Here is an 11,905-nt window from a genome sequence, read left to right as displayed (position 1 = left end):
CACCCCCTGTCACACCTTTCACGCCTCCTCACACCCCCCTCACACGCTCTGCCCCCCCCCGGGCCCGGCCCGGCGCGGCGCATGCGCGGGGCGGTGCCGCCCGGCAGCGGAAGCGGCGGCGCCTCTCGCTTCCGGGTCGCGGCGGCGCAGCGAGGGCAGCGGGGCCGCGCCGGGCCGTTGCTGGGCCGCTGCCCGCAGGTGACCGGGCCGCGCCGGGCGCTGCGCAGCCCCCGCGGGGCGGGTCCGGGTCCCGGGGGCCGGCGCCGCCGCCGCCGCGGCGGGACCTCTGCAGCCCGGGAGCGGCATGAGGCGGGGCGGCGCCGCCGGCAGCCCGCCCTGACCTGACCTGACCGCGCCGTCTGCGAGCGGCCGGCCGCGACATGGCGGCGGACTCGGTAGGTGCCGCGGCGCGGCGGGCGGGTGGCGCGGCGGCCCCTGTCCGGGCGCGGAGCTGCGCCGGCGTCGCCCGCTCGTCAGCACGGTGCGAAGGCGCGGGAGCCTCGAGGGCGGCTCCCCGCCGGTGGCGGGTGGCTCCTGGGCCCGCTGGCGGCGGCGGCGTCCTCCCTCGGGCTGCTCCCAGCCCTGCGAGGGCCCCACGCGTGTCGAAATACCCGTTAGCACCTGGCTGCCCTTCGCGTAGGTGCGCTTGAAACACGGTTTTATAGAAGTAGGGCCTTGGTTATCAGCAGGTGCCCAATTACTTGAATAAACCTTTAAAAGTGTCTTTGAACAACAACAACAAAAAAAAAAACAGAGCTCAGAGCTTCGAGTTGACTATACATGGTGGTTTTCGGTTTATTAAACTTTAAAAAAGGGCAACCGACTTGAAATACCGACTTTATAAAATTGCATCTTTCAGACAATCCCCATTTGGCAGAACAAACCGCACGGCTCAACACGCAGCGTTGTCAGGAGGATCGGGTCAACCCTTCCTCTAAAACCCTGCCCCAGAGCAACCTTTGAGGTAAGCGGACTCACAAAGGATTCGGTGGTTAGGTGTAGGAAGCTACAGCTCTTGAACAGCACTGTCGTATGCTGCTCTTCGGGGAAATAAATGCATCTGTAGAGTTGTACTGACAAGACTTTAATTTTCCAATATAGTTAATTTTAAGGTTTTTCTGTTTGTTTGTTTTTGTAAATCCTGTACCTTTAAATGAGCCTGGGTAACTTGAGGTAAACATCTCCTAAAATAGTGTCTATGCACAAGGTTAATGCGCTAATAATTAGAGGAGGCAGAAACATCATGTCGCTGAGCAACAGCTTCATTGTGGGACCTCTAGCAAGCCTCTCGCCCTCTGCGGCTTTTTTTTCTAAACAGTAGAACAAGGTTTATGGAAACACCTGTGTCACTCTGAGGTCAAGGACAGAGCCAGGGGCTTGTAATGGGAAAGTGTTGCGCGTGGCCTTGGCAGCACGCTGAGTTGGATCATGTATCCTTTTGCAACCTCACTGTTCAGGCTTATGAAGCACGCTAGCACATAACAACACACCCAGGAACAGGCGTATAAGTCAACGCGCTGAACCTCTACTCTTCTATAAACCAAATAGTGTTGCTGTCACGTATCTGAGATTAAGCTGTTGACCTGATGCAGAGAAAGCCTCTGATGGCCAGTGCAACAGATTTGGTACGGTTTCAGGAAACAGGACCACCATTTCCCTAATGCCACTTTTGTTTTAGGTTCTGCCAAACGTTTCAGAGCTCTATTTAAATGACGTCCCTCCAGTCCCTACCTTGGCAGACATTGTGTGGATAGCAGCAGACGATGAAGAAACATACGCCAGAGTCAGGTTGGTTTGCTCTTTGTACCTGCCGATCCTTATTTTTATATGCTGGTTTATTTTGTATAGCATAGGCCAGGCATTGATCAAATGCTCACAAATTCCATTGTTCTTGAGGTGTGATGTGGTGCCTGTTGAAAGAATTTTTTCCCAAGGGATGGGGGAAAAAATTTGGACAAAGAACCTTGGGAGGAATTCCTACAGGAAGCACTAAGAGATTGTGTCCTACCACAGTTTTCTCCCTGAAAGGTCTGTACAGAGAAACCCATGTGATTCTTGGCATTTTCACCTTGGAAAATTGAAGAGTTGAGCTGTCTTTCTGGGATCAAAATGCTCTGACTCCAGGAGTTCAGTTCCAGGTCATTTGAACTTTTGTAATTATTGTCCTGAAAGCAGGGCAGTATTGATATGTATCTTGTGAGAGAGAAAATGGACTTTGAAATGGGAGGCACAGGTTAATGGGGTAAGTGACTTTTCCCCAGGTATATGTAGTGACTGCCTGGGAGGAGAGACACTGTTTCGAGTCATTTCTCTCCTCATTACATGTGAACATGTCCAGACTTTTGTCCCTGCTTCCCCTCACCATGTCTTGTGCTGTCTGACCATGATTTCTACAACTGACTTTCCGTTCCTTGTAACGCAGAGAGATAGCACATATTGTGGAACAGCACATCCATACAGTGGCACACGCAGCGTAGCGGTACGGAGGCTTAATTGTTTTGTTGTTTGTAAAGTACTCTGCTCTCCTGAGGCGGCAGCAGAGTGTTGTTATTACAGAGGGGTCTGGATCTTGCAAGTGACAAACAGATTTTTGTCCTGTACATCTTAGGAGCGACACTCGCCCACTGAAGCACAAGTGGAAGCCCAGTCCCTTCACTGTCATACAGCGAAATGCTTCAGTCCCCAACCTGAGGAAGCAGGAGGAGAAGCTGCTCGCCTTGAAGAAACCTGGTTTACCAGCACTGAGTCGAACAGCTGAGCTCCAGGATGAGCTGAGTCACCTTCGGAGTCAGATAGCTAAAATAGTGGCTGCAGAGTCAGGTAGGTCCATAATGAGCTTTTTTTTGTTAAATGAGAAGACTCGAATTAGTGAACAGTGAGGTTTCTTCTGTACAGAGCCAGATTTGCAGCCTGTTTTCCCAGCAGAATTGTCAGGACGTTTTTCTTGGTGATGGGATGCTGTCTTTGGTGCCAACTCAATGCTGGTTCTTTGTCTAGATGTTTGCATTCGTTTAGTTGGAGAAGCCCTGCTTGTTTTTAAGAGGTACCAAGCATAGCTTTGTGACTGCATTTGCTGCATTTGATCTGGAGACTGAGTCTCGTCTCAAGTACCCTGTTTCATGAAAACATTTGGTATATTCTTGCCATTCCTGCCCTGAGCTGGTTGTGAATTCGTGGGCTATGCCTTGGTTTGGCTAGGAGTGAGAAGTTAGTGTGTTTCTTCTGTGAAAATGACAGTGCTATTTATGTAGGAAATAAGGTATTTGGTGAAGAGCCTAGTCTGAATTGCTTGCTTGCTTGCTTTTAGTAAATTTGTATGCAACTGAAAAGCTATGTGTTAGCTGCAAAACTGAACTGTGAGGAAAAAGGAAGTTCTTACTTCACTTCCTTTCATGGCTTTTCCTGTATCCTCAAGCCCTGGGAATATGAAGACACTTGGTAGGACCCAAAGTCCAGTGGTACTACAAAGCTTGCTGCTACAATGGTCGTTTTAGAGTTGGGAAACTAGTAAGATCAGACATAACTGGGTATCTTTATGGAGTAGTCAGAGGGCAGAGTTGTTGATCTCACAACTCAAAATCTTGAAAAATGAATGGTTTTTCAAATGAATGGAATTCAATCCTTTTTGAAACCAGCTTTTCTTCCTTAAAGCTGCATTTCTTGTATGCAGAATACTTTGGCTGGTAACCAAGATAACAGCTATAATATGGCTGCTTTCCAGGGGAAGAAGATTGTTACTTGAAAAAAACAAAACAGGATTGTGCCACGCTTGAAATGATATCATGCTGGTTCATTCTTGTTGTTTGTGATGGGTAATAGGGGCTGATGAAATCTTCCTTATGCTACATCTGAAAACAAATATTTTTTGAATACCCAGACTGCTACTTTGCATTGCCCTGCATTGTGCGTACAGGGGACCAAATCTCTCGTGATCTGTGAAAGACAGCGTGGTTGTCTGACTTTGTAGCCCCAGCTGACTTAGAGCCTTTATGACTGCTTATATTTAGTCCAATTATCTATGAGCCATAGAAGCATTTGAACATGAAACGGGGTTGTGGTGTTTGTTTCTACGTGAAAAATAGTTTGGGGCAGGGTTGTTTGTTTGTTTTCCAGTTGTGTGTAACAATCAACGCACTCTTAAGAATCTATTTGATATCGATAGTATAGACATACATGCCACCACCTGAGAAGCCTATGTGACAGTTCTGGCCTGTGAAATCGTGTTTAAATGAGATGAGATTAGGTATTTCTTCTACTGATGAACCATCCATTTCCTTCATATAGTTCTGTTGTGATTTAATGCACACAGAGAATATCCGTCTTCCTGTGCTTTTGTTTCTTGTCATTTTTGGTCCTGTCAAAATACACCAGCCATCAGCTGATCAGCTGTAAAGAGTGCAGTTGCATGGATCCCATATGCCATGTGCTTCGACTTTTACCACAGCATGGTAAAATGAAGCCACTTTGAGGGTCGCAGAACCACGTTGCCTTCAGCTCTGCAGGGAGTGAGTGTAAAACAAGACATCACAGATGTCCCCTTCACAGAATCACAGAATGGTTGAGGTTGGAAGGGACCTCTGGAGATCATCTAGTCCAACCCCCCTGCTCAAGCAGGGTCGCCTAGAGCACGTTGCACAGGATTGCATCCAGGCGGGTTTTGAAACAGACTCTGTGTGTCCTCTTCCTTCTTTATGCAAGATCAGAGGAACAACTGAATTGGAATAAAGAACAGGCAAATTCTGTGCATTTTTCCTTCTAACTTCTGTCTCGGCTCTACAGTTGTCCAAGCTGTGTGCTAGAAAAGCCCATTTTAATTCAAAGAAAGTAATAACTCGGAAAATTAGAGACCCGGGTGGGAGAAAAATACATTAATCATTTAATTCCCTTTTCTCTCCCTCTCTACTTAGCAATGTTCCCAGTCTTTATCAGCTAGCATCTGAGAACAGTTCTTATTGACTTAGCATCTTCTAAGTCAATAATTGGGAACTATGATTTAGGGCCTAGCTGTGGCTCAGTAATCTGATACAGGAGATGACTAGTTAGCAGGCTTATTTTGGAAAGGTTGATGGCAAAAAAAGAAATACTGTGCAGTCTGCTTTATATACTGTTACAGAAAGCCCTTAATTGGAAATTGATAACAATCTACAACTTTTCTCTGGAGGCTAAGGGCATAAGTGCTTTAAGGTACCATTTGTTTTCAGTGCAGGAAAGTTCTTTCAAGGAGATGTGCACATAGCATATTTCATTTTTTTCCTTAATGTTTTAAATTGGAAATATCTAACTCATTTTCACTTAATAACACTTGTAATTTATATAGCTGTTCTTATCATCATGGTGCTTTAAAACATGAGCAAATAAATCCCATCTTCTTTGTGAAATAAGTGGATGCTATTCTCATTTTATAGATGGTGGTGGAAAGCAAGACAGGTCAAAACGCCTGCAGTCACAGAGGGAATTGCTGGGAAAGCCTAGTTTAAAATGCAGGAGCTCTTGATCTGGCTCTGCGTTCACACCATCTGTAATGGTTTGAGGGGAAAGAAACTGAAAGAAAAAGAAAGGAAAGCAGTATACTCTGTGGTGAAGGGTAAGGGAAGAAAAGTTAAGACAATTAAGACCTATATTGTAACACAGGCTCCCTCTGTGACCTTGAGCAGCAGCTAAATCTCTGTTCCGCCATTACTTGTCTGTAAAATGGCAAAAGCAAACCTGGCTGATGCAGGTGCTGGATGCAGTGTTTGAACTGCAGGGATGATATGGCAATGGGCATGATAGATATAGAGGGAGAAGTATGGTGGGCTGGAGGGTAAAAGATCCTGGAGAAGATCTTGTGTTGCCACATGGTATTCTAGGAAGTGGACTAGCCGTGGAGGGTAAGACAGAGGATTTGCTTAATTTGTTTTCTGCTAACATGGGGGAGGCTGGCTGATTATGCCTTTTGATTCATATTCTATTGTTTAGGGGGGAAAGAAAACAGGTTTGGCATTAGTTTATTTATCCACCTGTACTGTTTTCTTTTTCAGCTTCTGCTTCATTAACACCAGATTTATTATCTCCAGGAAGTTCAAATGCATCTTCTCCTTTACCTTGTTTTGGACCCTCTTTCCACTCTACAACTTCCTTTGTCATTAGTGATATCACAGAGGAAGAGGCAGAATTAGAAACCCCAGAGCTCCCATCAGTTTCCATGCTTTGTTCTGCAACCTCTGAATGTTGTAAACCAGAACCAAAGGATCCTGACGAGGAAGATTCTGTGTCTCTTTCGAAGGCCAGCAGTTTTGCGGACATGATGGGCATTCTTAAAGACATTCATAGGATGAAGCAGAACAAAGACTTGTAAGTCTTTCCTGAACTCTCTTGATTTTATTTTCTCTTTGAAAGTTTGTCGTCATCTTTTTTTTTGTCTGTCAAGTCATTGTAAACACTGGACATTTCATTCATCTGCTTGTTGGTGGTGCTGTATGTTCATGATTAACAGAGGGGAAATACTAATTTTATAGTAGAACTTGCTGACACTTATGTTTCTGTATTGTTTTAATTATGTCCAGGATGATAGATGTTGGACCAGACCTGCGTTATTGAACTATCTGGATAGAAAGCAGTGGAGGGGGAACTTAAACAGATGAGCACAGTGTTTGGCTGTTTCAACCTATTCACCTCAAAAAGAGCTTGTGCTTTGCCCAGATTAAAACCAGAACAGCGTTCAAAGTGAGGCCCACGTTGCAGTTCTCTACTTGAAGTTGTTCAAGACCCAAGCTGTCTCCAGCTGGGAAGCCGAACAGCTGTTTCAGCATGGCACATACGGGAGTGAACACACGGAGCTTTTCAGCTTCCAGACTGGATCTGGTTCGCATCTGGCCGAGCCTTGAACGTGGGCAGAGTGAGTTTGCACTTGTCTCATGATAAGTGTATGCATTTATCATGAGAATGCCCCAAGTTGCTGACATGCTGGCTTCTGCATGGGTGAGGCAGGATTCTGCCCATCTGATAAAGTAGCTTCTTTAATGTGTTAGCTCTACCCGCTTTGTTTTACACGTGAAATCACAGTGATAATGTTCAGTTTCCAAATTTCAGCCCAAAGCTGTAATGACATTCCTGGCCAAAAATAAGATGTTGAGTGATGGTTGTTCACAATTTTTATGCCTGATTCAGTTGAAAAGAAACGTAGTTACCAGTACTGAAAAAATTATATATTCAAATGAGAGAAGTGCGTTCAGCTTGCATCCGGAACACCTGTAACAAGACAGTGACTGGCGGGGAGGCTGTTTGCAAAGTCTTTGAGGCAGGTTGGAGCAAATCCATGAAAATGACAGAAACAAAAATACGACTTCTAAACTTAGAATTAGTTTATTTTAGCCACGGCTAGGTTAGCATGTTATGCAGTTAGCAGTTGTTAAGCTGAAGCTGAAATAATCAGCTGTCCGTATTATCTTTTTGCATGTGGCAATTATGGAACACAAGTGTTTCGGTGTCTTCAGCAGCCATAGTTGATCCTTTGTGAAAAGCAGCTTGTAGGTGACAGGGAAAGCTGCAGTAAGGTCAAAATTTGACTCGAATTTCCTAGCCTGAATGTATGAGAATAACTAGCAATGGATGGAAGTGTCTAATCTTGCTGTTACCGTAGAAAGGGATCTATGTGAAAGAACAGGAGCAAGAGATGGCCTGTGCACAAAGAAAGGATTTATTAACGGCATTGTTTCTTTATAAAATTACAGAATATGGGAGAGAGGAAGGTTTTCATACTGTAGGATACTTCTTGGAGACTGGGGAGAGGGGGATATCTACCAAATCCTTCCTCGTTGGGTACAGAGTTGGGCAAAGGACCCGAATCACCAAGATCCCTTTTCCCTTTAGTGACTGCTTGACTTATTAGGAAGGGAGTTGGGTCACAGATGAGTCTGGTTTCTCTTTTCTGATGGAGCTCAGAGAATTTTTCCATGTATTGATCAAATATGTTGGCTGTAATAACATGAATTTTCAGGCAATGGAGTTAACTGCATTAATACATGGAATTACTTCATTTTTACATGCTTCCTGTAGTGCTGCTGCTTACATCAAAACCGGAAACGCTTTAATACAAAAGCTTGAGACCATCTCTTGCTTGAGCTCAACTTTTCTTCTCATCTGTTTGTCTTAGCCTCTAACCTGCCTCTTAAATTTAAGAGGTATGTTTTAGTATATGGTTATTGTATCTTAATTAGAGCTGTTTGAACAATTGCAGATAGTTGAAAAATTACACTGAATAATTCACTAATGTTCAGTGTTTGACTAGCTTAAATTATTGATGCTTGATCCCTCTCCAGTCTGGTGGCATGATGACTTACCTGCTAACTGAAGATGGCTGACTGGAACGCCAGCCCCGGCTCTAGCACAGCAATACTTCATGTTTCGGGGTGCGAGCAGGTCTTGTTCAGCACTAGACTGGAGGGTAATATCACTTGTACAGCTTTTGTTATGTAGCATTTTCTCTGATTTCATTTTTTACAATTAGTCATGAAATGCCTCTTTCCCCCAGCTGCTGACAGTGAACTACCTCTTTCAGTCACACAGTCCCTGTTCTTGCACAGTTGGGTTATAAGGACAAGTATGTTTAGAAGCAATGGCAATATGAGCAAGTGTTTTAAATCAGAGCAGTTTCATGCAGGTAGCCTCCATAGAGGCATCTATATTTTATTTGTCCGGTTTTCTGAACTTTGTATATGGACAGACAGCTGAAAGGAATTGTTTCTGCAGTTTAATAAAGCGATCTTTGACAGCTGAGTCATTGACGTTATGCCCGCTTTTACCCTGCTGCAAGAAGAAATGCCTGGCATAAGCCACTGTTAAGTTTCCACACTACAGTTGTTTGTCTCTGATGTGGAAAGATGATTCCCAGACACAATCCTCTAGTGTCAGTGCAGCTGTACTAGCAGAATTGTGTTTTTACTGCTGTGCTCGCTTTGCTTAGGTACTGTTAGTTAAGTACAGAGCAGTTTTGCTAGTGTAGGTACGTAACACCGGTAAAACTTAAAGGATCACATACTCTTCTTCTAAGTTTTGTGAATGAAGGTGCCAAATGATGCTTAACAAGATAATTACATAGATGCTTCTCTGATGCTCCTATTTAGGACTTGGTGCTTAATCACAACCTTGGAAGCTTCATGAATGAGTATGAGAAACACTTGCAGAAATGTGTATGTTTCAACAAATGTCAAATAGAGCCCTTTAAAATGTCTGTGATGCCCTCTGGAAGGGGATTGTCTGAGTAGTATGCCTGCTGAGCCGTGCATTCAGTGTGTGGTTAAAAACAGGTAGCATGAGGAGCTGCTTGGAATGTGAGTACACTTTTATTTTTAAGTACTTCTTCTTCTGTGGGATTGAACAAATTAATCTGCCCGTGATTATTTCTCTGGCCCTTGGAGAAGCTATAAAGGACTGAGATGCTGAAGTTTAATCCTGGTGCTTCTTGGTGTTGAAGTGCTGCCTCTGCTGCTAGTTTCTTGCAGTTGTTGCTGGTTGTGCCTTGCCGTAGGAAGTTTGTACTCTTTGGTAGGACAGATTACTTTCCTCACCCCTGGTCCAGATTATCTCTGTACTCATCTTGTGATAGCATTTTCCTTGTGATCAGCACAACTCTAGGCTTCGTCACAGCTGTCTCTTTGCTGCTGATAGCCTAGCCTCTTCCTCTGGCTGCTTGGGTTTCTCGCTGTGCCGCTTCTGAGGCAGCTGATTGCCTGGGTGGAAGGAATGGTTTTGGGGGGGGCTCCTGATCTTTGTCTCCGCACCCTCGTCAGAAGGAACAGTTCTGTCTGAATGAAATCAATGGCATGTTTCTAGCTCTAAAATCAGCTTTTAAATTGTGATGCACTTATGCAACTGTAAATTAAGAACTTGACTTGGACAGCAGTCTGCCCCAGAGCGAAGGGTTACCTGCGAGCCTCTTGGTGACCTCTTATACAGCTTACTAAAAGCCTTCACTGTTAATCTGAGAGCAAGTACCTCCCAAACACAGACAGATACACTTTGGGGGATGTTTTTTAAGGAATGTTTAAAACACACACTGGTTTCTGATCAAGAGAGGATTTTAACTATAAAAAAGTTAAGCTCTGAAATGATTATTACAGGTTCCAAACAAAGCCTTATTGAGTAATTCATGATAACTTGAGGGGAAGAAAACCTAGGTTTTGGCTTCCTGTGAAATAAGCTTACTGGCACTTCTAAAGTAAACTGCTTGCCTGGACTTGTCACAAGAGGCAGAATGCTTTGATGATAGACTGGTATTAAAAAAAAAAAAAACCACACACCTCTATGTAGTTGTGTAAGAGAAAGGAAATGCATAACAACTTTCTTTAAAATATTTTTAAATATGAAAGCATATATCTATTATATAGTGAAATTAATGAAGAATTAGTTTGATGACTTTACTTCGAACAACATTTTTAGATTTATATTCAAGAGACATAGCCTGTGAATAACTTGTAACATTTTATTTTCTTAACTGTTATTAACACAGTTGAATAAAAAAATGATAAATAAAGAGCTTTGCTGAGACTTTCAGTGATACAACTAGATCTACAACATGAGCTGCACGCTTCCTACACCAAACATGAAAGGTCTGAATTTTAAGCTACCTTTTGTTTTGTATTGTTGCTCTTGCACCTCCCTCCTCCACTTGCAACAAAAGCTGATGATCAAGGTTGCAGGAAAATACTTAAATACATTTCTAAAGTTAAAATCTAACTAGAATTGTAAGCCATCAACTTTGGTGTTTATTAATACACTGTGTTTTGTATCTTCCACGTAGAAACCGAACTTCAATGAAGGAGGAAGACCCTGCTATTCTTATAGCAGAAGTTTTGAGAAGAAAATTTGCCCTAAAGGATGAAGATCTAACCATGAAAGAGAAGTGATGTTACCGTCATTAAACTCTGTAAGCAAGTGTTATGCTCCCAAAATTTTCTCCACAGTAGCTGCCTTCCTAAGGATTGAACTTTTTTGCCTCTTTTATTAATTAGAAATTGTTTATGCACTGGACACTTACTTAGGAAAGACCCTATGGATTTGAAGTGTTTTCAATGTATTGTAATATTTAAGAAAAAAACTTTTTAAGAAGATGGAAATTCTTTTCCACTTGTATTTAGGTCTTGATTTTTGGTAAGGATCTTCTAAAGAATGCAATGAGTGCTGCTGGATGAAGTTCTTTCTACCTACAGTTTTCCTTAGGTTCACATTAAGCATTCAAGTTAACTTATAACTGTCTTGTTGCAATATAACTTGTTACCCATTACAGCATAAATGGATGTCAAACATCCAGTTCTTCCTCTGTTGTGAGTCTGGTACAGAGCTACTGAGAATAAACTGTTTCATGCTTCCAGATCTTCAGTGTTTAGGAAGTTGTTGAATCAAGAAGGTAAAAGGTTTCTTCCCAATAACCTCTTCTAAGCTGATGATTAGATGAAAGTGAAGTAAATGATTAAACCATGCAGCTGTGCCTAACGGGTGCTGGCTGGTTTTAATATGCCCTTGCTGTTTCTTAACTCACAAATCATCCCTATAGTTGCATGACAGAATGGCCTTAATTTCTTGCCCGTAATTTCATGTTTCATTAATAGTCCTTGTATTCAGATGAAATGTATTTTATTTAGTGTTCTCGAAGGTCTATATTTTGAACCACCAATACTAAGAACTGAGCACCACGAGAATTGTCATCTAAGCAAAGGGAAGAGGGAAATTGGCATTGTTTATGGCTACAGTTCTCACTAATTGAAGATGTTTCTTTCAGCTGTGCTCACTCTCTGCGATGTTCCTCATGGCTGTATTTAATGTATGTTTTTTTTTCTTTATATAAAATTGAACCTTAATAAGACAGTAGTTGTCCTTAATATTATTAATATGTTTATGTCCACAACATGTCAGAAATAGTGCCTTA

The 11,905-nt window shown here is 43.0% G+C and overlaps 1 protein-coding gene across 4 annotated transcripts; it reads left to right on the top strand.

Moving 5' to 3' along the window:
• The first annotated feature begins 281 nt into the window (after positions 1-281).
• Positions 282-11,842, top strand: MTFR1L (mitochondrial fission regulator 1 like). Of its 4 annotated transcripts, XR_010886455.1 has the most exons (8): positions 282-395; positions 860-964; positions 1,679-1,788; positions 2,609-2,820; positions 6,021-6,333; positions 6,546-6,877; positions 8,301-8,425; positions 9,105-9,143. XR_010886455.1 is itself a non-coding variant. In XM_067311564.1 (6 exons), the coding sequence occupies exons 1-6, from the start codon at positions 381-383 to the stop codon at positions 9,139-9,141; spliced, it is 792 nt and encodes a 263-aa protein (XP_067167665.1). In that variant the 5' UTR covers positions 282-380; the 3' UTR covers positions 9,142-9,310. The 4 variants fall into 4 exon arrangements, 2 of the variants coding, with proteins under 2 accessions (XP_067167665.1, XP_067167664.1); XR_010886456.1 differs by lacking the exon at positions 8,301-8,425; XM_067311564.1 differs by lacking the exons at positions 6,546-6,877; positions 8,301-8,425 and having other exon boundaries at positions 9,105-9,310.
• The last annotated feature ends 63 nt before the right edge of the window (positions 11,843-11,905 follow it).

This window comes from Apteryx mantelli, chromosome 27, assembly GCF_036417845.1.
Source record: "Apteryx mantelli isolate bAptMan1 chromosome 27, bAptMan1.hap1, whole genome shotgun sequence".
NCBI lineage: Eukaryota > Metazoa > Chordata > Aves > Apterygiformes > Apterygidae > Apteryx > Apteryx mantelli.
The sequence above is the reverse complement of the archived record's forward strand: the minus strand, read 5'-3'. Positions and strand labels throughout refer to the sequence as shown.

What these genes read in the sequence shown, in the direction of transcription:
- MTFR1L (XM_067311563.1), top strand. An exon ending in AATAGTGGCTGCAGAGTCAG is followed by an intron (nt 2,821 to 6,020) that starts GTAGGTCCATAA and finishes TTTCTTTTTCAG; the next exon opens with CTTCTGCTTCATTAACACCA. An exon ending in ATGAAGCAGAACAAAGACTT is followed by an intron (nt 6,334 to 10,780) that starts GTAAGTCTTTCC and finishes TCTTCCACGTAG; the next exon opens with AAACCGAACTTCAATGAAGG.